Consider the following 25,805-nt stretch of genomic DNA (forward strand, 5'->3'; position numbering starts at 1 on the left):
ATCATCCCTTCATTTTGGGTGCCCACAGGTGCACCTCCTGTTCCCTGGGCTGCTAGGAGATTGCTTTCTAATAAAATCTGCCACTAACGTGCACTCATCTCTTGGAAAATGAGATGGGCAGAATTGACTTTCTATCTGTGAGGTTTGAGGGCACATTTTGTGTAAGAAATGGGTCAATGCTGAAAATATTACAGTGAAATAATTTGGGGGTGTGACTGGGGGGTGTCATCTCGTGGTTCAGAAGAAAGTTGTGTTTTGCCACTTGATTAGCTCTGCTGTATGCTGCTGTTCTGCACCAGCAAGGTGACAACGGTTATTTTCTAAGATGTTGTGAATCTTTTCTATATTATGTGTGGCAGAGCTAATCAGTGTGATAATTTGAATTCTCAGTCAAGGGTGAAATTCTAACCATCATATTTACATTCACGCTCTAGAATCATAGAATTGCTCAGGTTGGAAAAGACCTTAAAGATCAAGTCCAACCACAACCTAACCATACTACCCTAACTAACAACTCCTCACTCAATCATAGGAGTGTAGGCCATGGGAGGACAATAGAGAAAGAAGTGCTGCTGGGGCGTGTGGGGCTCACACTGTGTTGGTTTTTTTTGTTTTGTTTTGTTTTGTTTTGTTTTTTTCCTCCAATTGTTTTTGTGATCTTAGTTGGATGAACATCTCTCTGAATGAAGACCAGGAACCAACCACGGTCATTTCCCACCTGGATTTAAAAGCAGACAGATCTCAATAGCATTAATTGTTGTTTGTACACAGTTTAATATTCTTACAAACCCAGAAGTCTCAGGGCTGCTTGCCTTGAGAACTTCTGCACAAGTGAGCAGGCAGAAGGCACAGACAGATAAACTACGGAGCATTTAAAAATAGTGACTTCATGGGCTGAAACTAAATATTTATATACCTCCAGCCTGAAAACAATGCTGTCCTGTGATTAGCACTCAGTAGTGATTCCTGCTGTGCCTTCATGGTGATTTTTCTTTTTCTCATGCGTAGAGTGATAAAGGAAGAAAAGATTTTTCCTGCTGGGTTTGTAACTATCAGCTCCGTTTCTCTGCCTTCTGTCTAATGTTTTCAGGGAACCCACAGCTTTCCTGGACTCATTCTTCCACTGCAGAGACTAAAATCAGCCTATATGCATTGCTTATACCATCAGAGCCTGAGCCATATCTCTGCTTATCTCCTGCCTGCTGCCTGGCTCATGTGGAGCCATTGAGCCAGTTCTTGTGCAAGCATCACTTTGATTGAAATATTTATCTTTCTCCTGTTTTATCTGCGACTTCTGGCTCACTCATGGAGTTCTCTTGGCAGTGTGGTGGCTGTAAAATAATGGGGAATGTAGTGGCTGTGCGTTTAGCTGCTGCTTTAATTAAAGTAAAAATGAAATAAGGGCTCCTTGTTATATTTTGGTGAAGGTTTATAGTGTTAAATAGTTGTTTCTCATGAGTAATCCTGCACACATAATTTACTTAACTGACGAATTTTATGATGCATGTATTTATTATATTACACCATTTCTTCTTACAGTGCTATTTTTACTAATATTTCCACCCTGGTCTTATCCATTGGAGCTGATGGGCTTCTGTTACATCAATGATCTTTTCCATCTGTATGTCAGGCCATAAAACGGGCTATTTCTGCTCTCTGGTTCTACCTACTTGTCATTGCTTTAACTGTCTTAACAGGAGATAAATTAACATCCTACTGTTATAACTTAAATTGTAGAGTTGAAGTTTTATTGTTTGCAGTAAATCCTTATGTAGCTATTCCAAGATCGCTCTAATTGTGTAGCTGTGTGGTTCTGTCTTCCTTGCTCAGAACTGGAGCCTCAATTCAGTCTATGAAGCTAAAGTAGATGAAGTTTTTACTCAAATGTTTTTCATCTATTTCTCAGCCTTAATTTTCTAATTCTGTGCTCCTTTAATTCTTTTTTTTTTTTTTTTCCTTGAACTATTTATTTTCTATTCAGGATGTGTTAAACAGCACTGTCCCAGAAGCTCCCAGGAACCACTAAGAAGTTTTGTCAAATACTGAGTGTATTAAATTTGAGCTGACAGATCCATCTATGCAAAACAAGAGGTGTGAGATAGTGACTGTAACTGGAGAAGAGTTGGCACAGAGATGAGGCACAGATGAAGGCTGAAACGCTGACAATTAAAACTCGAGGAGATACTAAAAGGGGGTTTAATAGGCAGTAAAAAGGAATGTTGTGACTGCAGCACTAGGATGCATAGTGTATATTTAATTCCTTAGTTAGCTGGGCCTATCTGCAAGCTGGCAAGAGATGAACTTTTGCCACCTCTTCAGAGAATAGGCTCAGTTGGGTATGAATTCATCCTGTTTTTCATACCGACTCCATCTGTGCAAGGTGGGAGAAGAACCTGCTGCTCAGGGAACAGCTTACAAAAGAGAGGAGTAAAATCTCTATGCTGAAGTTGTCCTGGGTGCCAAAGACGTTGCGTTGCATGTTCACCAATACCCAGCCCCTCGCTGGTCCCTGCAGTTGGGCTCGATCCTGGGATGCAGGAGTGTGGCTGCATCAGTCCTTTGGTGGCTGGGAAGGCGAGCAGCTCGGAGGAGAGCCAGGAGCTCCGCTGCGCCCGCTGCTGTGCGGAGCCCTAAGCCAGGGATAACAGGAACACACGTTTCTGTTCCTTGCTTTTTGAAGCTGTTATACATAAATCAATGCTGCAGTCAAGTTTGCAAACCTTATTTCCTTTCATCTGTTTCTTATGACAAGAAAACCGAGGGATTAGCATGATATCTCAATAAATCCTCTCGCTGCCGTCCCACCATTCCTGCAATGCTGCTCAGCTCAGATCATTTGACATCGTTATCCGCTGCAGAGCTGGGTCTTGTTCTGTCTGGCCGTGAAGTTCCCTCCAGTAACTGTTAGTGTGGACTGAGAGCAGAACCGGGCACTGTGCCCCTATCTCCTGCATCCCCCCGCCGGCTGCTCGCTGCTTCCTACTCAGCAGCCTGTGGCTATGAGGAGCACGTAGCCAGGCTTTGTTTTTTTTCCTCCTAATAGGAGCCAATGCTTTGTGCAGGGATGTCTTTAAACAAATATGCTGCTCCTGTGAAAAATGGCAGAGGCAGAAAAAAGTGGCAATATCGCATAATCTGCATAGTCAATATAAGCAAATGCAAGTGTGTTTTCAGCCCTCTAATAGGGGATCATAAACGCGCGTGGTTTTATGGCATTCAGCTGAGGAATAGCTCCCATAAATTACACGCAGTGCAATTTCTTTGTTTTCCTTCTGAAGTTTATTTCCTTTTATGTTTAGTAATTAAATCAGAGCAAAAAGATTGCATTATGAGTGTATCACATAACAGCAGTGATTACACACAGGTGTCACTGGGGTCACTGCACAGTGCTTGGCCTGGGGTGGTCTGTCAGCCCTGAGATGGGTCTGGGCACTCCTGCCTTCCCCTTACCTGGGGCAAGTCTTGAAGCATCTTCTGCAGAGATTTGATGTCCAAGGAGCTCCGAGGTGCAAAGCAGCTCAGGGCTGTCTCCAGCCCTGTGCTTTGCAGTGTGAGCACAGTCCGGGCCAGGGTCTTCTGGTGACCACAGCCTTTAGCCATAACCTCAGTCCTGCTGTTCTGCCCATGGCAGTTGTTTCCATCTGCACTTGTCTGCAGTTATGAGGTTTGGAAATCACTAATGATGTTCCAATGCACTACAAATGCAATGTGTTGTTTTCTGTTACAGCCTATGTATTCCCTGAGTTCCACCTCAAAGCAACCCCCACTGACATCACGGCCTGAGCAGCAGCACCCGCTTTCTCTCTGCTTCAAACCATAAGGATTTGGCTTCTCGAGCTCCCTGCAGCAAATGGGTCCATCCATCCTTCAGGGTCTCCTCTTGGCTGCTTGCTTTGTGGGCTGAGGGGTTGGGCAGCTGTTTTCAGTCCAGAGTGAAGATCTGAGCCATTCCAGTTAACTGATGTCAGTGCTAAATTACCTTTTCTGTAGGACTGTGAAAGCTAGACTTCCATTTATCTGCTTTCCTGCTGGTTTCCATGGGGAGCAGCTTGCTTTATTATGAAACAAACACCTTGAGGTATTTAGCTATTTGACAGCAAAATATCGCAAATAGGGATCTGACCCAGATGTACCTTTAGATTTGCAAAGGGAGTGGTGATTTCAGCTATTCCTGTTGTAAGGAAAACTCTGAGGGACGTGCAGGAGGGGTTCTGTGCCTTCTCTGGATATCCGGGAGGAAAAGCGGGTCAGGACTCTGTAAATACTCTTATTTGGCTGTATTACCTCACTGCGTGGGTTCCTCAGTTTCACACAAACAGCCGAGCGTTTGGCTTCGCACCATAAGCTGTGCCTTCTTACGTAACTGTGGTGAGAAATCGAGCACCGAAAATAAGCTGCAGCTGGCAGGAGAGCTGCTGAGTTCAGCCCGAGGGCATGGCCAGGGCATCAGCACTGCCTTTGGAAACTTGGAGATGAAACTTTGGGAATGGGATAATAAACAGCACTCCAGGCCAAGTGCTCCTCACCCTGCGTGTTTGTGTCCAGGGCTTGGTTCCCCTCCTGAACCTCTTGCAAATAAAACTTTCTTCGCTATCCTGAAAGCTGGCATCCTGTGCAGAGTTGATTATTTGTTCTCTGCTGTAGAAGATAGCTGCTTGTTTTGGACTTCCCACACCCTGCATGGAAAACTTTTCTGTGCGTGGGGCTGGGAGCTGTGTGGGTCAGTGAGCTGCAGGATGAGCAGCACTGTTCAGCGTGTGGTTTTGATATCTCCTTTCCATGGAAAAGGTGAAATAATAGAAAGTGATCCCTAATGAACACCTGCAGCTTTAATTGAGGTTTGCCTTTAGTCACCCAGATCTCCTTACCTCGAGCTGCTGTTCATGCTTACAAATGATTCATGTTTTACAGAGCAATTCATGGGGGCAGCGGACAAGGGCAAGGGTTCTAACAGGGTACTGTGTGGTAATTAGTGACTCGTAATTAAAAGGCTTTAATTACTGCCATTTTTTCATCGGTGGTGATTTGCGCTCGGAAGCGGGAGGTGCTGTGCAGCTGGGAATAGCAGTGTTTGGCACGGATCGCTGCTGCTGCCGTGGCTGTGTGGGCAACACTGCAACACAGCAAAACGTTGGGAGAGTGTCTGAATTCTTATTTGACTGTTTGGTATCTCTGGAGTTTCTAGACAGCATTTGAAACACATATGTGTATTTGCATAAGGCCAGCAGGTGTATTGCTTGTAAGCACTGATGAGTTAACAGGTCAGGAAGGGCTGCTGGCAGCAGTGCACACCTGGTGTTGCATGGCAGAGAAGGGCTGCCCTGCCTGGCACAGCTGGTCACAGCTGGATGGGTTTTGGAGGAGGTGAAATCACCCCCTGCTGACATCCAGGCAGGGCAGCAGAAAGTGTGTTTGACTGCTATGGGTCGTGATTCACTGCGCTGGATGCTTACTGAGTTGTTCCTTCAGCGAGCTTTGCTGACGCCGTTAGAAAAACGTTGGCTGTGTGGATGTGGTTGGTGCAGTCAGGGCACATGTGAGCAGCTGTACTCAGTCTGGCGGGTGTACCCATGCCACGTATCTGTGTGCCTTGTCGTCCTCCTACGGGACAGCTGAGCTCTGGATGCTGCCTTCTAGGGGAGGAAGGCTCTGGGACGGCACGCAGAAGAGAACCTGACAAATACAAATGAAAGGAGTGAGCTTGGGAATGTCTGCGCTGAGGGGCCGCAGCTTCCTGGGTAGAGTGAAATGAAATCTCTGTCTCATGGGTGGGAACAAATGCCCGAAGGACTAAACAGAATGTAACAACTGACGTTGCTTTTCTCATTCTTGTTATTAGGTAATTAATTTTTTGAAGCGTTTCATCCCCATTTATCATAGGCACGTCTCGGAAACACAGTGTATGTGTGTCATTTGTTTTATCACACACGTTACACCCATATGTATTTCCTAATACACGAATTGTGTATAAGCACAGCTCCAGAAGAGATAATTTCAGCAAAGCAGCTTGAGATGGATCAGGATCTGGCAGACGTGCTGTGAATGCAGTGCAAGAGGCTCCTGCTCCCCTCCGTTCCCCTGGATGCCCTTTGGATTCCCTTTTTTTCTCCCAGTGCAAAAGGGCCTCTCCTGAAAGGCTGATATTTATCTCAGGGCTCATCATAACAGCTGCCACAAAGGAACTGAGCAGTGAAAAAATCAATGAGAAAAACAGTCCTACTGCAAAGACCCCAACTTTATGGGGACATCTTTTAGGCACCTTTTGTAACGGGATGCCCAGTTTTGCAGGTTAGTGGCATTCTGCTAAAGGGAACCTATGCCAGTCTTCACGCTGGTCGGGGCAGCTCATCGCTCTGCTCTCTTTTTGCACCAAGTCTGAAGGCTGCTTTTATAATCCCGCATTCCAGTTTAGAAAGATTGGTAATGCTTTGGAAGTTTAGGCAAGGCAGGTGCTGCTGCATCCACTGGCAGCTCCTGTGCTGGTGCTCAGGGTGCTTTGTGCTTACCTCTGGCTCTTCTTTGTTTAGGTGATTAAAAGATGCCTGATGCTGTCTGTATGTGTAGCATGCTTCATTAACAGTGATTTATTTTGGAGTTTCACAGAATTGGCACTGTGTGGTGCACTGGTGTGCAGAAGGAAAACGTGAGCTGCTTGCTAAGGCTTCTTGGTGCTGCTGCAGTGCTTTGGGGCCGAAGGCAAGTTTTGGAAGGTTTCCTTCAGAATATTCTGGGAGCCTCTGCAGTCTGAAATGAGCTCTTACCATTCTGCTGAAAGCTGCAGCAGCGTGAGAGAAGAGAGTTGCATTTAAAGGATGTGTTGAATGCATCCTTATACCTTTTTTTTTTCGTTATTTTTTTTTTATATTTTTATTCCATTGTGTTTGTTCAAAAGTGCTACTCATTAAAAATGCAAATTGAAATTACTGGCAACAAGCCCTGCCTCCACACAGAAATGAGAGCTGTAGAATCATGAAGATTGGTGGAGATCACTACGATCACCAAATCCAACCATCCCCACTACAACCACTGTCACAACCTTAGTGCCACATCTTCCCTTTTCCTTGCACGTGAGTTTTTTCCCTCTCACTCCCTGCTACAGTCAGAATTCTTAAAGTCAGCTTTCTTCGTCAAACTCCCATCGCAGACTAAGGTGCCTTGCAGAAGAATTTGCAGTGGGTGCGTTGCTGAAAGTAAAGTTAGAAACACATCTGCACGTGTGTTGCCTTTATATTTTCTAATGGGATGCACTTCCAAACTGCGAGCACTTGTCATTTTTGTCTTTTTAGAAATAAGGCTGAAACTGCATACATTTCTTTCTGGAAATAAAATATTTTGAAGCGCTTTAGAAGCGAAGCAAAACCCCCTGGGGATGTTATAGTCAGAAAACATTTAGAAGTGGGAAGGATCTGTTCAATTATATATCTTTTGCTCGTATGCAAGTACTGCGTTCCCCAAAGTTGTTACCATAAAAAATTGTGTTTCGACATTTTTCTTTATGGAGACTTGAACATATCAGGAGCCTACTGATATGAGTAGCAGCTATGTTTACAGGAAAATATTTCTGAGATTGGAGTCACTCACATGTGAAATGGGGAACTATCATGAGAAACAAAAAATGCAGCAGCATCTTGAATACTGCTGTATTTTAACCTTAGGAAAATATTTGTAATTGTAAAATCATCTCATTTACTTTTCACTATTTTTTATGGTAAGACAGCCAGCATTTCTCTTTGGGAAACTTCCTGTACCGCACTGGTGTGTGTAACATTAGGGAACCTGATTTCTTTTTCTTTGAAGACATCTGTGACCCTCTGATGTCTGCTGGTTCTATGGAGCATATTTGAACAACCAAGCACTGGGGAAGACTTTCAGTTTTTTCAGTTGGCTTAATTATTAACTCTGCTGAGTACTAAAAATGTATATTTTTAGCATAGCTTTTATTTTTGTCTGAAAGCAAGACCCAATGACTGTGCGAAATCATCCTGGGAAGAAAGAAAGAGCCTGCTATTTTTAATGCCCTTATAAGCCAAAAACTAATTTACATTAATACTTTGGAAATGTTTTGTATTAGTTTTTAAAATGCTTAGAGAAGCACGATTTCCTGAATGGAATATCAAGTAGTTTGCAGAAAGCTATGAGTAGAATAGGTGTAAGCAGGCAGAGTGCTGCAGCCTTCCCCCAGAGGGATGGGGCATCAGGAGCAGCAGCAGGGAGCAGTAAGGAGGTGAAGACTGAGGATTTTCTTGCAGTGACAGAAAAGCAGGGAATGAAATAGGTAACCCAGCAGCCCTGGGGAGTAGACATTAGGATATACTGCTTTTCTGAAAGAGTGGTCAGGCACTGGAATGGGCTGCCCAGGGAAGTGGTGGAGTCACTGACCCTGGAGCTGTTCAAGGAACGTTTGGATGTTGTGTTGAGGGACATGGCTTAGTGAGAACTACTGGTGATGGGTGGATGGTTGGACTGGATGATCCTGTAGGTCTTTTTCAACCTTGGTGATTCTATGAAGAGGAGCATGATGAATCTACAAACAGGACTGCCTGCTCAATGATCCTCCATGAAGAACAGTTTCTCATCTCCATCGCTTCTCTAGAAGCACTGCCCTCAAAGTCTATGGAACAAATGGAAGCATTTTGCTGAGCTGTGGTCAGATGTTGTGTTTTATATTCCCAGTGGTGCTGGCTGGCCTTCCTGCAGGCTGGCAGGTCTGCACTGCTTTCTGTGGGCGTCCTGGCAGTGGTTTAAGTTGATAAGTGCTGTACCTCTTGTGTTTTTAATTAGGTATCAGTGGTTGTAAGTGATTGTTCTGTTTCAGTCTCAGGTAGCTTATTGCAGTAAGGAGAGTATCCATAAAGCATTGCACTGGTGGTGTAATGAAGAGCAGCCTTTTAAGTGACACAATGGGCTTATTGATGGGAATGGTACGTGGGAAAACAAGAGCACAAAAGAATTTCAGCAGCTGCTGGTGAATGTAGGATTTGTCTCCAGTCTCACTGATGTGAGTGTAGCACCGAAAGCTTTTTGCCTTTGGTGGAAGTCTCCTGTAGGGACAGTTGTAACCAACAGAATTTGGTGAGAGGAAAAAGTGTTTGTACGTCTGTGCAGACTACAGAGGGCCAACAAATACATTTCTTGAGTTCCCTATAAACACAGAGTAACTGCTTAACTTTGTAAATCAATATAAAGGTCTATGATGGCATTTTCCTACAAAAATTAATAATTAATGCTCTAATCACTCACTTAAGATGTTATTAGTTTCCATTGATTAGGCCTTCCTGCTAACCCCAGCTAGCCTAATCAGTCTGCGTGAGAAGAGATGAATATACTCAATTAATCTCTACCCTCTTCAAAATTGCATCAGAAGACAGATTCTTAGTCTTCTCAGTGCATTCAACCTGACTTTATTAGAGGAATCCTATCAATTTTATCTCACAAAAGCAAGCGGAGATCTCTAATGATAGCCCTTCACATGCTATTAGTCATGCAGTTTGTCTTGTAAGCACGAAGGCTCCTTAACTTCCAGCCTTCAGTGATATAAATAAGTTATAAGAATGTGTGTCTGGCCTGATTTATTTATTTTTTAATATTTAAATGCTTGCTCTGGAAAAGGTTTCTTTCATGAGAGAGACTTTTTTTTGCCCTTGCGTTGTGCAGGGTGGATATACTGCAGTGATAAGCAGAGCATCTTCAGATTCCCTGCTTCAAAATTACATCTGCTTACTAGTTGTAATTGAGAATGAGCAAATGATTGAGGATCACCCGATCTCATTGAAAGTATTTTTGAAGATTTCCAGTACAGTGAAGAGGTGAGACAGGAAACACATTCCCTGCCCTGAGCAGGGTGAGAATGCTGCTTAGCAAGCATTGCCTGGAGAGGTGGTCTGCTTCACTTGAGGGTGGCATTTGTGAAGAGAAGCGAGAGTGATTCTTTCTTCTTAACAGTAGTTTACAGAGTTAACTATTCACTAGTTATCCCGAAGAGGCAGTGAGTGCATCTGCTGTTGAGAGAAAACGGAGAGATGGAGACATGTACAGACCTAGGGCTTCATCTCAGCATCCTGAGCTAGTGCCCAGTTCACCTGGAGCCTCGCTTTGCAGAGCTGGTTTTCTGCATAAGCTTCCATGCTTCTCTCCTGACAAGCTTCTTTTCTTCACACCAATGCTCATCTTACTGCTGCTCAGAATGATTTCAATTCTTAATGTTTTTGAAAGCTTCTTTCTTGATCTTAAGACGTGATTTCCCTGGGAAGAAAAGTAAACTTCCAACAAAAGGAAGGAGCAGCAATTCTAGGTCTCCTTGTAATCTCTTTTTCTTTTTTACAGATTAAAAGTGGCCTAAAATTTCCACGGAGCCTGGTTCTCTCCTGCAGTTCCTGAACTTGTCTCCTCTGCCCTGGGAAGCTGAAGATGAGGTTGCTATGGGAGCTGCTCGTGCTGCAATCATTCATGGTGTGCCTTGCAGGTAAAGCATTGTTTTAAAACTTTCAATTTTAGGATGTTTGCACCAAAGCAGAAGTTTGCTGCATGTTACGTTCCAATGACAAAATGGCAAAACTAGGCTGTGCTCCATGGCTGGTGTTACCAGAGGTTGCTGCTCAGATCACACTGATGCTCTTAGCCAGCTGAACATTATCAGCACAGCAGAAGCTCCATGTTTCAGAGCTCTGCTCTGCCCATCTCCCAATCCAAGTTGCTGTTGACAAACATTGTTTTCTCACGTTCAGTGCTAAGTATTTCAATGCCCAATTAAACCTACGTAGAGTACAGCTTTAAATCCCATTAAAGCGGTGTTATGAGGAGTGTTACAGCTAAGAGCACACTTCATTTAACAAATAATTAGAATAACATATTTCATCAATAAAACTATCTTCTGCAGCTGTCGTATTTTACGTTTGTTTTTTTTTTCCCCCTGAGAGTTGCACTGTTTTGAGCAAAATAAAATTTGTGAAGATTGCCATTTTTCTGCAACTGAAACAGTTCCTGAAGACATCTCCGGTTTACAGAGGGCCAGCAAAGCTCACTGCAGGCAAGCAGTTCTGCTGCCACAGGCTCTGCCACTGCTGTGGTTCTCTGACGTGTTTTGTCTGAGTGGGGGCTGTTAGATTTTAATTAATGCATATGTCACTTTGGTGTTCATCTCGTTTGCTCTAATTTATCTGCTGTTTCACACTCAGTGTTTTGTTTAGTAACTTGTGCGCATTTTCCATGTGAACACTATCAGGGCCCTATTTCAGCATTAGGTAATAGCAAACTGCTTCTAACATCTTTCTTTTGCTTGGCTCTACTGAATGCAAAGGTGCTTCTATTCCTATACATATTGGCCCCTATTTTTGAAGTTTGGTTCCAAGTTTTCCTACATGTGCCACGACAGTTTGTGAGCTGGCAGAAAATTGGATGCAGAGAGATTCTGCAATGCAGTGCACAGGAGCTGTAACCCTCCAGAAGATATGCTGTGGGAGCACAGAAAGCAGGAGCCTTTATTACAAGCAAATGAACAAAACTATGGAAAAACAAAAGCATGGAAAATATTTTTGTACTGTAATTTCTATATTTTAGGCATCTGTTGCAGAAAGTTTAAGGTCAGCAAAATGAAAGCTTCAGCAGAACATGCAGCAGCCTTTCTTCTCATCTTTGCCAGGCGTTGGGTATCCTCCTAGCACCACATCACTCTCCTATTACTGAGTTGATTCCCAGATGCTCAGGTGCAAGTTGTGCAGTGGGCAGCGAGTGAGGAGATGGTTTTGTCTTGCAGGAGCTGCAGCACAGCAGCGGTCAGGCCTGCACCTGGTCAGTGCGCCTGGCCGGCTCGCAGGGCCTAGCAGCATGGCTGTAGGAAATGTCCTGCTTTTATGTGACTCTTAGGCAAATCTTTTCCTCGTTATCTTCCTGTACTAAGGAGCTTCATTGCTGAAGTCTTATTTGCATGCTAATGAGCTGCAGACCTGCTCAAAGAATAGTGTTACCTGTGCGAGTGTGCATGTGCATATTTTATAATGTGATTTAAGCTGTGAAGATCCACGCAGGTTTTGGCAGAGGATGAAGGAACCTGGCAGCCCTTGAGGAGTGCTTCTGCTTTGCTGTCATGGCCTGCTCTCGTGCCCAGCCTCCTGTACTCTGCTTTCTGCCCTTGTACTTGCTCTCACCCTTTACCAACAAAGATCTCCGCTCAGCACAAGCAAGGCTCTCCCTCCTTTCTTCTTAGCCAGCGCCATGTAAACACAGCAGCTTCAATAAGCAAACTGCTCTTGCAGCCCCTTAATGATGCTTCTGTTTCCAGAAGTTTGGTTTGTGAAAGGGAGGCGCAGTGGCAGCTGTGTCTGCTCTGAGCAGGGAGACTGGAGTGGCCTCGGAAACACAACCTGATACGGCACAGCCAAATGCCTCAGCAGTGGTTCAGGCCAGAGTGTTTAGAGCATGGCTATGTAATTCCTTGGGAAAAAAAGCAATCGGCGTTGAAGTGCGTTCCACTGTTGCACAAAAATCACTGTAATTTATATCAATGCAGCTTGAGAGAAGAGCTGGCTTTAATGAGCAAATGCATGTGTGAGAAAACTTACTGTGCACTGTATACCTATTCACAGAGTGTCTCATTTTGAGACTTTATTTTCAGACTTTCAGATTTCGTAACAATACAAGGCCTAAGTTAGTGTGGACACTGATCTCTTAATACACAAATAGAAAGCATAAAATAACACATAATCAGCAGGGCTGGTCTACATCAAATGAAGGGTAATTTTTCAAGAAATGTTGGACATTTCTTCACCAGTTCCCATTAAATTCCAGTGAGATTTGGGCATCCCAATCTGTTACAAATTAAGTTCCTACAGAGATGAATATTTACAAGCCAATTTGAATGCATGTTTTTATCCAAACAGATGTAGGTTACGTACAGAAAAAGTTCTGCTAGATTTCATGTCTGAATACAAATAATTAGACTAAGAAGTATTTGTACATATTGAATGTTGGTCTTCTGTAAGTGATATGGCAATTCATTTTGTTCAGTTCTTTTTTTTTCTGGTGCTGCGTAGTTCCCACGACTAGTGCTTTGATGTTAGCTAGAAAGTGATTAATCTGTTGCCGCTCTCTAATTAATTAATTTATATTTTGGTCAGTTCTGCAGCACTTTGCATTTCTGTACCCGACTGCCTAATTACTGTTTGCACAGCACTTGGAGTAGATAAAGCTCTGAATGACTCCTATTAATACTGCTTTTCCAACACAACGCAGCCCTTGGCTTCTTGGTTCTTGGAAATCTGTCAGTGAAGTTCGTAGGAGGTTTATGCAGATGAGATCAGGCTCATCCTTAAACTCTGAGTTTTTTTCTGAATTGCAGGAGAGCCAGGGAGGTGGGAGGAAGGCCAGGTGACCCCAGACAGCAAAAGGGTATGTGGTGAATAGCGCAGTCTGTTAAATATGCTTTATAAATGTGCCCCAAAAATCTGTATTAGCAAGTTCTGTTAATCTTCTGCAATCATGGAACTCTTTTTCATCTATCTTTTGTTGAGGTATCTTGTAACGGTGTATGTAAAACCAGGGCTTTATTGTGAAGGTCCCCAACTCTCCTAAAGCCTCAGGCTGAGTCAGTCAACAAGTGTTACTGCCTCTTGAATGTGGTTGAATTGATTCTGCGTTGTGTTCTCATCATGTCCAAGGGATGATTTTGCAATAGATGAAGATTGTTGTCTAGCTAATGGGATGTGCTGTTGTAAAAGTTCTTGTTTTCATGGTAAGAACAATTGTAAGTGCTGAAGCAAAGACCACGAGTATTATAGTTTTTGTAAGTGCTGAAGCAAAGACCACGAGTATTATAGTTTGGCATTGATAACATTTGGCAGTTTGGGTTCCTGAAAGATGCAGTGGAGGTGATGCTGGAGCTGGCACATGTGTGTTCTGAGCACTTAGGCTGGAGTCCTCCCGAGGACTTCTCTTTGTGCTTTCTGTTGCTAAGTAGAGTTCAAGTGTCTTTAACTCATGCCAGAACCGTCTAGCGTTCCTCTAATGTCAAGGGAAAGCTATGCAAGCTCTACAAATAGGCTTTAGGGAGGGATTTCCAATGGAAAAGTTTGCAAGCTCATGCCTTGTATTAAACCTTGAAGCCATCTTGGAGAGGATGTTACATGCATTCTTTCATGTTAGAAGGGTTTTCAAACTGGTATAAGGAACTGCTACTGTTGTATGGAGAGCTGGAGATAAAGAGGTCAGTTTAAATGAGGAAAATAAGATCAAATTGGAAAAAACTTCTGAGGGGAAGAGCTAAGAGATAAGAACAATTAAATCTGAAGTGGGCAACAATTAAATAAAATTGAAACCACAAGACTTTTAGCCATCAGATGGGATTCTACACTATCATCCAGCTGTGCATTGTTGTAGAGGGAAGGTTAGAAAATGTATGTGGTTATACATAATGAATGCTTATTTAGAGATTATATGGCAAGTTTTACTATGATTGCAGTGGATTGGTCTGCACTCATTTCATGCTCCTGTTCTGCCAGCAGTAAAGCCCTCGCTAGATGTGACCTGACTCTGATCTAGGCCACGATTTCCCAAATTATAAAGTTAGAGACAATATCAGTGCAATTCTCTAATTTCTCTCACACGCAGATGATTAGGTACATTATGTTTTTCTCTGTTTAACTCATAAGTCCATCTGGGCAAGTTTAATTACATCTTTCTCAAAGAAAAAATATTGAGGTAAGACGGTACACTTAAAATAAAATAGAATACACAGACATTTTTATAAGCAGATGTTCTGACTATCTGACTGCGTATTGATCCCCTGTGCATTTTATATGATGCCTCTTTTCAATTTAGCTTCTTTGCATTTAAATTAGTAGGTAGGTATTGAAATTAAATCTCACTTAGGGAGTTAGAAAAATACCTACTTTTCTACGCATCTATCAAATTAGGGAGAATTTGGTCTCAAAATGCTTCTTTGTGGACAGTAAGACTGAAATGTTATGGCAACATTTGATGCTCCTAGTCGATTTCTTTTAGAGGTAAAATATTCTGTAGCAAATGTAAATATTATTGGAAAGGGACCTCACTGTGCAATCTTTACAGTCTTTACGTGGTCATTGAGGAGAATGCGAAGGTAAGAGAGGCAATGAAAACCAGGCACTGGGGTTTGCTGCTAACTCTGTTCCCATCTTCCAGTGTCAGTTCTGACAACATCTTTGTGTAGTCTGAGAACTGTGGTTGGACCTAGTGGTGTTTTCTAACCTTAATTCTATGAACTGCAATCCTAGGGTACAGTGTATAGCTAGAAACAACGATATATGTATTCACTACATGCAAAAGTTTCCATGCAAAGATATTTTCATTTTCTGGTTGTCACCAGGGCTCCATGTCCTGCAGCATATGAGCAGTTCTGCAGTGTGGATGTTTTCATGTGCTCTTGCAAAGGAGTCTGTGCCATGGAAAGTAAGTGAGCTGCTCACCGTAAATGCTGCTTTAATGAATAGAGCACAGACTGTTATAGTGCAGCTCACTCATCTGAATATTATTTTATGCTGGTTTATTGGGAGCGTTTGTCAAATGCTGTGACAGGTAACACTTGTGATGTGCAGACTCCTTATTACAAGTTTAGAGAAGTTTCACAAAGTATTAAGCCGAAAGAAGAACTTGCACGTTAGCACTGCAGTGCTTTCAGTTGTTTTTCTTTATGTTTGAATTGTTATTTAGCAGTAAAATTCATGTATTTAACTTCATAATCAAACCAACACATGATTGTTAAATAGTCTATATCCCATTAATTAGGCTGTGAAGCAAGGCAAGCATTACAACCATTTATAATTGAGTACTGCAGAAGTTGATAATCAGTTAGACAGGCAAGTAATTTACCATCCAGCCATCTTCAGATGAAGTTGGTGACTTTCAACTTAATTAAACTTTCCAGGTGTCAGTAAATGTATGAAAAATATATCTATCTTAATATTTTGATGTGTCTTAATTCCACTTTTCTGAGATTAAACCTGTGAAAAGTGCATCTGCTTTAGCAGAATTTGTCATTTATAAAACATCCCATGTCCTTTCTGCATAGTTGAAAAGTAATATGGGTATGGAGGTTTGATTGAACGTGTTGAGTAGAGCATGATTTGGATGGCTTTCTCCTGATTATTTTGGGGCTATCTGTCCTACCATCGTTTAACTCATCCTATCTATGTATTCCATGAATGCAAAGAAGATCCCTAACAAAGTTCAGAATGCTATTTTTGTTTCACTTGCAAAAGGCAGATAATACAATGGGTGTTCTGTGGGACTTGGAGGAATAAATTATTTCTGCCCTGAAAGCTTCCCGTCTGTGTGAGCAGGGGAGATGAAACACTCACTGAGAGCCAGATCAAGCTTTATTCCTGTAGCACTCACTCTCCTTCCGTTTTTAGAATGATCCATGTGAAATGGCATTTTCTCTAGGTTCGTGCTGTGTGGGCTTTACTAGACAATATTTGAAGAGGGACTTGAAAGAAGACAGGCTGATGGCTGGGATTCCTGAGATGCAAAGGCAGGGGGTGATGCAGAAGATAAAAAAAGGGCTGGAGACAGCTGGATGCATGGGTGGAATGAAGATGAGATACACACTTCCTTGGCTTCTGAAGAACTGCTGCAAAATTCTAGGTGTCAAATAATCTATTTCAAGTTTCTTATACTGTCCCTCATAAGGAGACACATATGGAACAAACAACAGTATTGTCCTTTCCCAAGCTCACATCCCAGTTGTGATTTGGCAATAATTTGAAGTACCACGATCCTTCACCTCCCTGATTTATCGTGAGTTTGTGGTTCCCTGAGTGCCTAATGTAGGTCTGATGCCTGTGGGACACAACTGGAGAGGTCTCCAGCCTCCTCTGTGCTTGACAAGTAGGTACTCTGTGACCGTACCCAGAGAAGGAAAAGTAGGCAACTCTGAAACTATAAGAGGTTCTCTTGGTCTTCTCTTGTCAGAATGTCCTGGAAACGCTCTTCAGACAACTAATTAGAAAATAGTCTCCATAAAGTTTTCTAAAATTTAACGATGTTGACTTTGCTTCATCAAAAGTTTAACAGTTGGCTTTCACTATTTTCTTTTTTTAAACTGCATTTCTTCTTGAACTTGTGAGTTCTGTTTTGCTTTGTTTTTTTTGGTACGTTCATGTACTCAGTAGAGAATATGGCATTTATTCCCCAACAAAAGGCAAAGTGACAAGTCATTGATTAGCAGTAAGGGGGAGAACCCAGCACTTTTCCATGTAAATTATGTGCATCCTGGATGGAAGCCAGGCATTCATTTGGTTAAAACGGGGTTTGATAATTGAAACTAATTTAACAGCGACCCTATTAAGTTGCATTTTATTGCTCATTTAATACGCCTGTCTCACAGGCTCTCCAGAGCTAGGAAGTGCTTTTGTAACATGAGTTTGTAATTGCTCATAGCTCCAGCCATGCAGGTAAATGTTGAGTTTGCTTTGTGGTATTGGCACCAATGTATGCACCAAACATTTGGCACTGTGGTGCTGTGGGTCAGTGCCAATGGTCCTTTTTATGATTTCAGTATTTCTCCGCCAGCTCAATCTTCCCTCCTGGGCACAAATCGCTGTATAATCCCATAATTAGTCAGCACCCCTTCTGGTTCCAGTGGCAGTGCAGCACGAGGTGATGGTTACTCAACCGCAGCCGTATTTATCAGAAGAAAATAAGCAAAAAAGGGTGAAAGGGCAAGAAAATACAAGCGTGAGCAAGCAGCTGTGATGGATGTTTGTTTACAAACATGTCCTCTTCTGCATCTCTGGCTGCAGGAGCCGTATGTGAATGATGGATTACAGGAATTGCAGGAGCTTTGCCCCGTGCCGCGGCGAGAAGAGCAAAGCAGTGGGAGTGCACCAGGATTGCATTGCAAGCACAAGGCACAGAGCCACCAAATGCTACTAAAAGGAGGCATTCTGAGCTCAGCTTCATCATCCAGACCATGTTGAAAGCTTATGGCTGTCTCCTTTTTATTCTTTTTTTTTCTTTTTTCTTTTTTCTAATGTAAATGCATGCAAACAGGTATTACGAACAGCACATCCCAGTGTGAGGCAAAGCATACGATTGTCTCCCTCATCATGAAAGAGCAAGGTTTGACAGGCATTAGTCACATTAATTAAGCCCCTGCAGGGTGCAAGAAAGGGCACACTTGGATGTGGTGTTGCAGAAGGATTTAGAGCTCATTCATAAAAGGCAGGGCTTTGTCAGCAGGAGGCAGCACTGTCTCTAGTGGTAGTTTGGTGCTGGATTGCTGGGTCGAGCTGCTGCGTGTCTTCTCAGCTAAAAATGGTGAATTTGATTTTGGAACAGGAATGACGTAGAAAATCTGCGGAGATGAAGAAACTGCGGGCAGGGCTGCAAGAACTTGTGGCTGAGGGCGCGCCTGTGCAGCTGCCAGCATCTGCAGTGTGTGCCAGTGGAGCACCGTGTGTCCGCAGGGCGATGTCCTGCTGCTGCAGTGCCTGGGCAGCTTGGGAAGGCCCAGGGTTGCTGAACCACTCTGAAATAGTGCGTGGGAGACAAGGACCTGAGCTAAGGGTTTGGGAAAGAGAAATCTTCACCCTTCCCTTGGAGCAGTGGTAGTTATTTCTACTTCTGTTCTGGTCGCATTGCTGCGGGCAGTAATGGTTCATTAACCACGTTTGTCATAAGTATTATTATTATTTTTCTGATTGTTTCTGAACCAAACTTTTCAAGTTTTCTTTGAGGTCGCACTGTCAGTTCATTCCAACAGCTGTCAGACTCAGTGTTTCTGCTCAGATGTGGCCGTGCTGTTTCTGAAACATGCTTGCTGCGTACAAAATGTGCTTATAGTGTCGGTTTTTCTCAGCGATAGAAGCAAAATGTGCTTGTCAGTGTTTTGCAGGATTGATCTGTGAGAGGTTGTTAGCCTGTGAGGTTTTACACATCAGAGCCAGCAGCAGAGTTCACAGCTCCGGCAAGGTGTTGTGTTTAAACTTATGACAGAGGATTTCAGTGCTTCTTTTTTAATTCAGGTTCCCTTATTGTGGCATCCGTTGCCAGTAAAGCTTTACCACCATGTCTTATTTTAAGTTCAGGCATTCTCTGCTTTCTTACTGCTATATTTTAAAAGAACTTACTGAAGGATAAATGAAAGCATAGCAGACAGCATTACAGAGGTTAGCAAGAATGTTATGCAATTTGATAAATGTCATAACATAGCTTAAAAAAAAATAAATAGATAAAAGGCAGCCACCAGGGTTTGGCCTATTGTCCCCAGTATGTGCTGCACTGGAAAAGTGGGGAAAATGGGAGGAAACAGCAAAGTTTGGGCAGCTTCTTTGCTCAGCAGTACTTGAGAGCACAGAGGAGGACAGCGATGCTGTGCAGGAGGAGGGCTTGCAGCCATTGTGCATTGGGAACAGAGAAATGTAGGAGTGTATAAACTGCTCACATTGTTTCTGAGGACTTCAGAAGATCTCGTGTAAATTCCTTTGTTACTCTGCAGCTGCCCACGAAGCATTTAACCTAATAAAAAATGTATTAGTTTCACTGTACAGATGTATTGGTATCCAGTCTGTATTTAAATGAAAAATGTATTAGCCAGGCCATGGGAATGTATTACCAGTCTCTGTAGCTGCGGAACACTTGAGCTATCCTTCATTATCAATACGATCTAAAATATACTGTGCTGCAAATTCCACATAGAGATTCTAAATGACACCAATACCCTCTGTGTTCACCAGGTTTCTGCATGGCCTTGCAGCACTCAGCAGCGGTGCAGGGGCACACCTGCAGAAGGCAGCTGTCATGCAGCCAGCACCGGGAGCCTTCTGCTCAGCTTCTGTGGGATGGGAGCCTTTGCTTTATCAGTGCACTGATTTTTTTTCTTAAACCTCCCCCTCCCCCAATAAATTCTTGCATTTCCATCCACTGGGAGGGATGGAGCAGAAACCCCATCCTGGAGAAGAATCTCTGCTTCCAGCAGCACCTTCTGTGAGGGCAATCAGGCTGGTCACAGCGATTCCTTTAGAAACGAGATCAGCTTTTCTCTGTGGCAGAGGCAGGTGGATGTCAGCACACTTTTGTGTTTTTTTTTTTTGTTGTTGTTTTTTTTTTTTTTTTTGGTGTGTGTGTTTATGTTCCATTGAAAAACAGCAAAATGCATATATCCATAAGTATAACTGCATCCTGCTTGATAACACTATCTCAAATTGTTTATGGCTCAGCACATGCATTGAGAGCAGCAGTGTCAGGCGTGTGGTGTGGGTTAGTTAATTACAGAGCGGTCTGATTTCCCTACAGAAGTACTGGGCATCCTTCAAGGGGGGATCAGCCCTATTAAAGACTGCACCAGTTCTCACCCCAGGTCAGGCTGCGGAGTGCACAGTGATTATTCTGTACCCAGCAGTGAGCCCTGAGATGCTGCCCACAGGCACTGCTGGAATGGGATCGCGATGCATTTGGATACAGCTGCTGCTCTCAGAACCCCACAGGTAGCAGAGAACACAAACTCACAGATAACTGGGTACCAGGGAACCTCATTTGACTGAAATTGGATACACCAAAATGATGATGCGTGGGAAAGCAGGAGGGAAGCCAGAAGATTCTCTCTGTGCAGCGCAGCCTGGATCTCACATGAACTTTGGGCCGACCCCTTGCCTGCAATCACTGCCAAGGGCTTTTTCTCATGAAAACACTTATTCCCTTGACCATATGTGGCCTTAACTTGTTAAAAACCTCTCTAAATATGTTGTAGTTTACATCTAGTTTTCTGTGGAACACATGGGTGGTGATGGGCTGGCGATGGGACTAGATGATCTGAGTGGTCTTTTGCAACCTTAATGATTCTGATTAATTTTCTCCATTAGCACCATGCTCTTGATAAGGCGATCTCAATACTTGCTTGATATCCCAGTGAAAACACTGGAACACTTTCTTGTCCGCTGGAGAATATTTTTAATTTGTTTATTTCAGGTAGTTTTAGAGACCCAATTTGTCAATCACTGATTCAGAGCTATATGACAAAATTCAGCACAGAGGCATTGAAAGCAGGTGGTTGGGTCCTCTATCAGAGATGCCATGGTGGGCACTAATTATGGTGTCACCTGTTATGTATCTTAATCAATCCCAGTGATCTCATTAATAATTTTTACTCTTACTGGCAAGAAGTTGCTCAAAGAAGTCAGCTGCCTATCTGTGTAATACAAAGCACTCAAAACGGAGGTTGGTTCGTTGTTTCCCCTGGAGAAGTCTTTCCTCCCTGCACTTCGCTGTTCTGCTTGTTGTTTCTTTCTCCTTTTGTTTCCTAAAGGTGACAGAGAAACCCGAATGGGCACTGAGTGGGTGCTGTGCATGTTGTGATTCCCTAATCAGCCCTTTTTGTTCACATCTGCCCCTTGCTGGGCAGAGCTGAGCTCAGGATTTGTTCAGTGCATGTTTGAAAACTCATACAGTTATATGGTAAACCACAGGAGCAAGTGGGCTGCCCGGCACTGCAGTGCTTGTGATGTTCTTTGCCATACATCAACTTAGCATTGCTGACAATGAGCACCTCTAATGCACAGCCTTTCTGCTTGTTGTGCTACAGGTGGTTGTTTAAAACAATCAATTCACAAGGAACATTTTCTTCTTCTTTTTTTTTTTTTTAAACTTTTCATGCTGTTAAAGCAAATTGGTATGTAATTAGATTTATATACTGAATAATCTCATTTGCATATCCAATTAATTCTTCCTGTTTTAATTTGTTAGGGTTGGATTCACATTAGTAGTAAAAATAACACTTAAATTAGCAAGGATTCAAATTTTGCTTTGCTATAATTTGTATGGGATGTTGCATTAAAGGTTGGTCCTCTTCCTTTTAGAGGCTATTGAATAACATGGAAAAAGCAATCGGAAGAAAAGTAACCTGTTTTGTAGAAGCAATAAACATCTATTTGAGCTGACCAAAGCGAATGCAAGCTGAATTCAGGCTTTTTAAGAGACGCTCAGAGCTTGCAGTGCTTTGTAGCTGTTGGCAGGGTGGAGTAGTCAGCAAGCAAGGTGTTTATTTGAAAGTATTAGAAAGCAGTGTGCTCCCAATGTGTGAGAGGCATGCAGATTGTAGTCCTGTTTCCCACTTGTGTTTATGTCTTATTGTTATGTGTCATCCTGATGTCCCCAGCTCTGTTCAGGAGGGTGAAGGTGCACGTGTGTACCCAATGTGGGCTTTTTGTTAACAGTCTGCTGGAAGTTGTTGCCCTTGAAGGTACAAAATGCTACCAAAAAACCCTGCTTTCATTCATTCTGTGTAAAAAGCAGGGCCTGGAGTTGTGACCTTTTATTGTTATGGAGCAGTTAATGAAAGAGGATCTGATTGCAAGGAAGGAAGCCATAGCAAGCGGTTGATGCAGGAAACCTAGGAAGCTCTCTGTGGGCTCCCTTCCCTCCCCATGCACATCTCACTGTGCTGCAGCCCCAAAATGCAGAGAGAAGGGACAAGCAGTGGCATTCAGTCCCTTTGCGCTGCTTTTCTCATGAGAAAACAGCTACAACTTCCTGCTCCATAATAAACAGCAGAAGGGAGCCCGTGCCCCAGCAGCCTTGGCTATGGCTGTGTGCTATGAATAGATGTACAGATAATATATTCCCTCACTTGTTCTCTCTAATCTCTCTGGCTGCCTACTTTGTAAACTGCATTTGAGCGAGCTGCAAACAGCTTTTAGATTCTAAGGGCAGGAAAAGACAGCGCACATCCCCGTGTGGCAGGGAACTAAGTGAGAATGACCTCTAGCTCTGAGGCACTTATTGAAAACCTATTTTAAATTGAATACGCAAGCCAAGATAATACAGGCTGTTTGATAAGAAACATTAGAGAAATCCATAACATGAGGCTTTTTATTATAGGTTTATTACATCAATCTCTCCAGTGGGTAATGGAACTTGTAAATATACTCTTATGTAGGAGTCTCCTTGCGGGCTTTTTATTCATGCTGAAGTAAGCACAGCAAACTTATTTGCTGTCAGGGTACATTGAATTTAAGATTAGTATTTATTTTGGTTCTAAAGAGGTTTTGCTTTTGTGAATTGGCGCTGGAGCGCAGGCGGTGGCAGCAGGAGAGGTGCGTGCCGCTGTCCTCGGGACAGACCAAGAGGAGGAAAGTGATCTGTATTTAAGGGTAATACTGCATGATTGCACGTGTAAGAGCAATCTCTTTGTACCATAGACGTGTTTGTTCTTTAGTAATGATACGCCTTTAATTCTTTCCTAGAGGTAAACAAAGTTGTGCTGCTGCAGCAACAGGGGGGCATGCTTTTGTTTGGTTGGGAGATATTAATGGTGCACTTGTACTGGGTAGGTAAGAAAAAGTTTGCACAGAAGTTCTAAGGGCAAAGGAAACTAAAATTGTAGCAATGCCAACAAGCAAACAAAAATCTTACCAGCTTTCAGTTTGTTCATTGCAGGATAGAGTGATTAATTCGTAGTTAATTTAATACAGGGACAAATCTATTCAATTAGAAGATGTTAATTGCAAGGACCAAAAACCTGCTAAAGTGCCAGCAAAGTCAGCATTTAGCACCTGACTTTAACAGTTTGACTGTTGTGCGGTTAATTCCTGCTCTAAATACAGAGCTGTACTCTCATTCATACAAAAGCATGTAGTAGGTGTTGTCGCTGGGCTGCAAATGACTGTGTTTATGTATAAATTATATTCTTTTAATTTTTAATTGCATAGCTCAAGCGCATTCTTTTGAATTGCAGAGCTTCTGCCAAATCTCGTGACCTTCAGTCATGTTGGTTGCCACTGAAGTCCATTCTGTATTTGTAGCATGGCGGAGATGCACGCCATGAACGCATGGGGCAGTTTGCAGCCCTTTGTGGACCTGCAGCAGTCCCTGGATGCCAGTGAGGTGCCAGCAGAAGCAGTTGGTAGGCTCTTTGTAGTGCAGTTCTCAATCCAGTATAATCCTTAATTTTCAAAAGCGAGAAACCCATTATTTTTGTAATTGTAATGAAAGAACTGCTGAAGCAGTGCACATTATTTCGATTCCCCATTAAGCCTTCCCTTCACTAGAATGAAATGATATGATTCTTGCTGATTTTCCCACTTTTAACTTCTGACTTGTAATTTACAAAAAACAAACAAACCAATCCCCAAACCCAACATAAAGGCAGAATAACAGGGTTGGAAGGGACCTCAAGGATCATGAATCTCCAGCCCCCCTGCCACATGCAGGGCCACCAACCTCCACATTTAATACCAGCCCAGGCTGCCCAGGGTCCCATCCAACCTGGCCTTGAACACCTCCAGGGATGGACGGGGCATCCACAGCCTCTCTGGGCAGCTCTTCCAGCACCTCACCGCTCTCTCTGTAAAGAACTTCCCCCTGACATTCAACCTAAATCTCCCCTCCCTCAACTTAAAACCATTTCCCCTTGTCCTGCTATTATCAACCCTTTCCAAGAGTTGATTCCCCTCCTGTTTGTAGGCTCCCTTTGGGTACTGAAAGGCTGCAATGAGGTCACCCCACAGCCTTTTCTTCTCCACGTTGAACAAGCCCAGCTCCCTCAGCCTGTCTTCATAAGGGAGGTGCTCCAGTCCCCTGATCATCTTTGTGGCCTTCCACTGTATGCTCTCCAACAGCTCCCTGTCTTTTTTGTACTGGGGGCTCCACACTTGGACACAGTGCTCCAGATGGGGCCTCACAAGAGCAGAATAGAGGGGGACAATCACCTCCCTGTCCCTGCTGGCCACCCCCCTGCTGATGGAGCCCAGTATACCATTTGCCTTCCGAGCCGCAGGAGCACACTGCTGGCTCATGTTAAGCTTTTCATTCATCAAGACCCCCAGGTCCTTCTCTGCAGGGCTGCTCTCAAGAATCGTATGGATGCCTGGGATTCCTCTGGCCCAGGTGCAAAACTCTGCACTTTGCCGTGTTGAACCTCATCAGGTTCACCCAGGCCCACCTTTCCAGCCTCTCGAGGTCTCTCTGAATGGCATCCCTTCCTTCTACCGTGTCAACCGCACCACTCAGCTTGGTGTTGTCAGCAAACTTGCTGAGGGTGCACTCGATTCCGTTATCAATGTCACTGATAAGGATGTTACAGTGCACTGGTCCCAAGACAGAGCCCTGGAGGACGCCGCTCGTTACTGGCCTCCACCTGGACACAGAGCCATTGATGACCACCCTCTGTCTGTGGCCTTTCAACCAGTTTCTTATCCATTGAGTGGTCCACTCATCAAATCCACATCCCTCCAGTTTGGAGATAAGGATGTGGTGGGGGACTTGTCAAAGGCCTTGCTCAAGTCCAGGTAAATGACATCGGTTGCCTTTCCCTTGTCCACCGATGCCGTCACTCCATCATAGAAGGCCACCAGATTGGTCAAGCATGACTCTCCTCTGGTGAAGCTGTGCTGGCTGTCACAGATCACACACACATTCCTCATGTGATCAAGCATGTCATCCAGGATGATCTTCCCAAGCACAGAGGTGAGACTCACCGGCCTGTAGTTCCCGGGGTCCTCCTTGCTCCCTTTCTTGTAAATGGGAGTGACCTGACCCTTCCTCCAGTCATCCAACAACCAAACTCTTCTGGCAGTGGTTGTATTCCAGCTGCCAGTGCTGCAGATGGTCATAGCATCCGGATGAGTAATGTATTCCAACTCTTCTTTTGGTGTCTTCCTGATGTTTGAGGTTATTTACATTAAAATACAGCAAAAGATAAGGTTGATTAGTTTGCGCTGGAGCTCTAATCTATAGCTCTTATAATGGCTTTGGCCACCTGCTGGTGCAGGGTGAGCAGACGTTATGTACTGACTGATTCATTGTGCTGGACCACATCCAAACAGTGAAACATATGATTT

General features: G+C 43.5%; 1 protein-coding gene across 3 annotated transcripts in view; it reads left to right on the forward strand.

The window, feature by feature from the left end:
* LOC100541983 (contactin-4) overlaps positions 1–25,805 on the forward strand; it is a 249,894-nt gene that overhangs the window by 116,227 nt on the left and 107,862 nt on the right. For all 3 annotated transcript variants that reach the window (XM_085235518.1, XM_085235519.1, XM_085235517.1), the window contains exon 3: positions 10,324–10,462. In XM_085235518.1, coding sequence (XP_085091644.1) covers positions 10,408–10,462 — 55 coding nt within the window. In that variant the 5' untranslated portion in view covers positions 10,324–10,407. The remainder of the gene's footprint in view (positions 1–10,323; positions 10,463–25,805) is intronic.

Source organism: Meleagris gallopavo, chromosome 14, assembly GCF_905368555.1.
Source record: "Meleagris gallopavo chromosome 14, MGAL_WU_HG_1.1, whole genome shotgun sequence".
Taxonomy (NCBI): domain Eukaryota; kingdom Metazoa; phylum Chordata; class Aves; order Galliformes; family Phasianidae; genus Meleagris; species Meleagris gallopavo.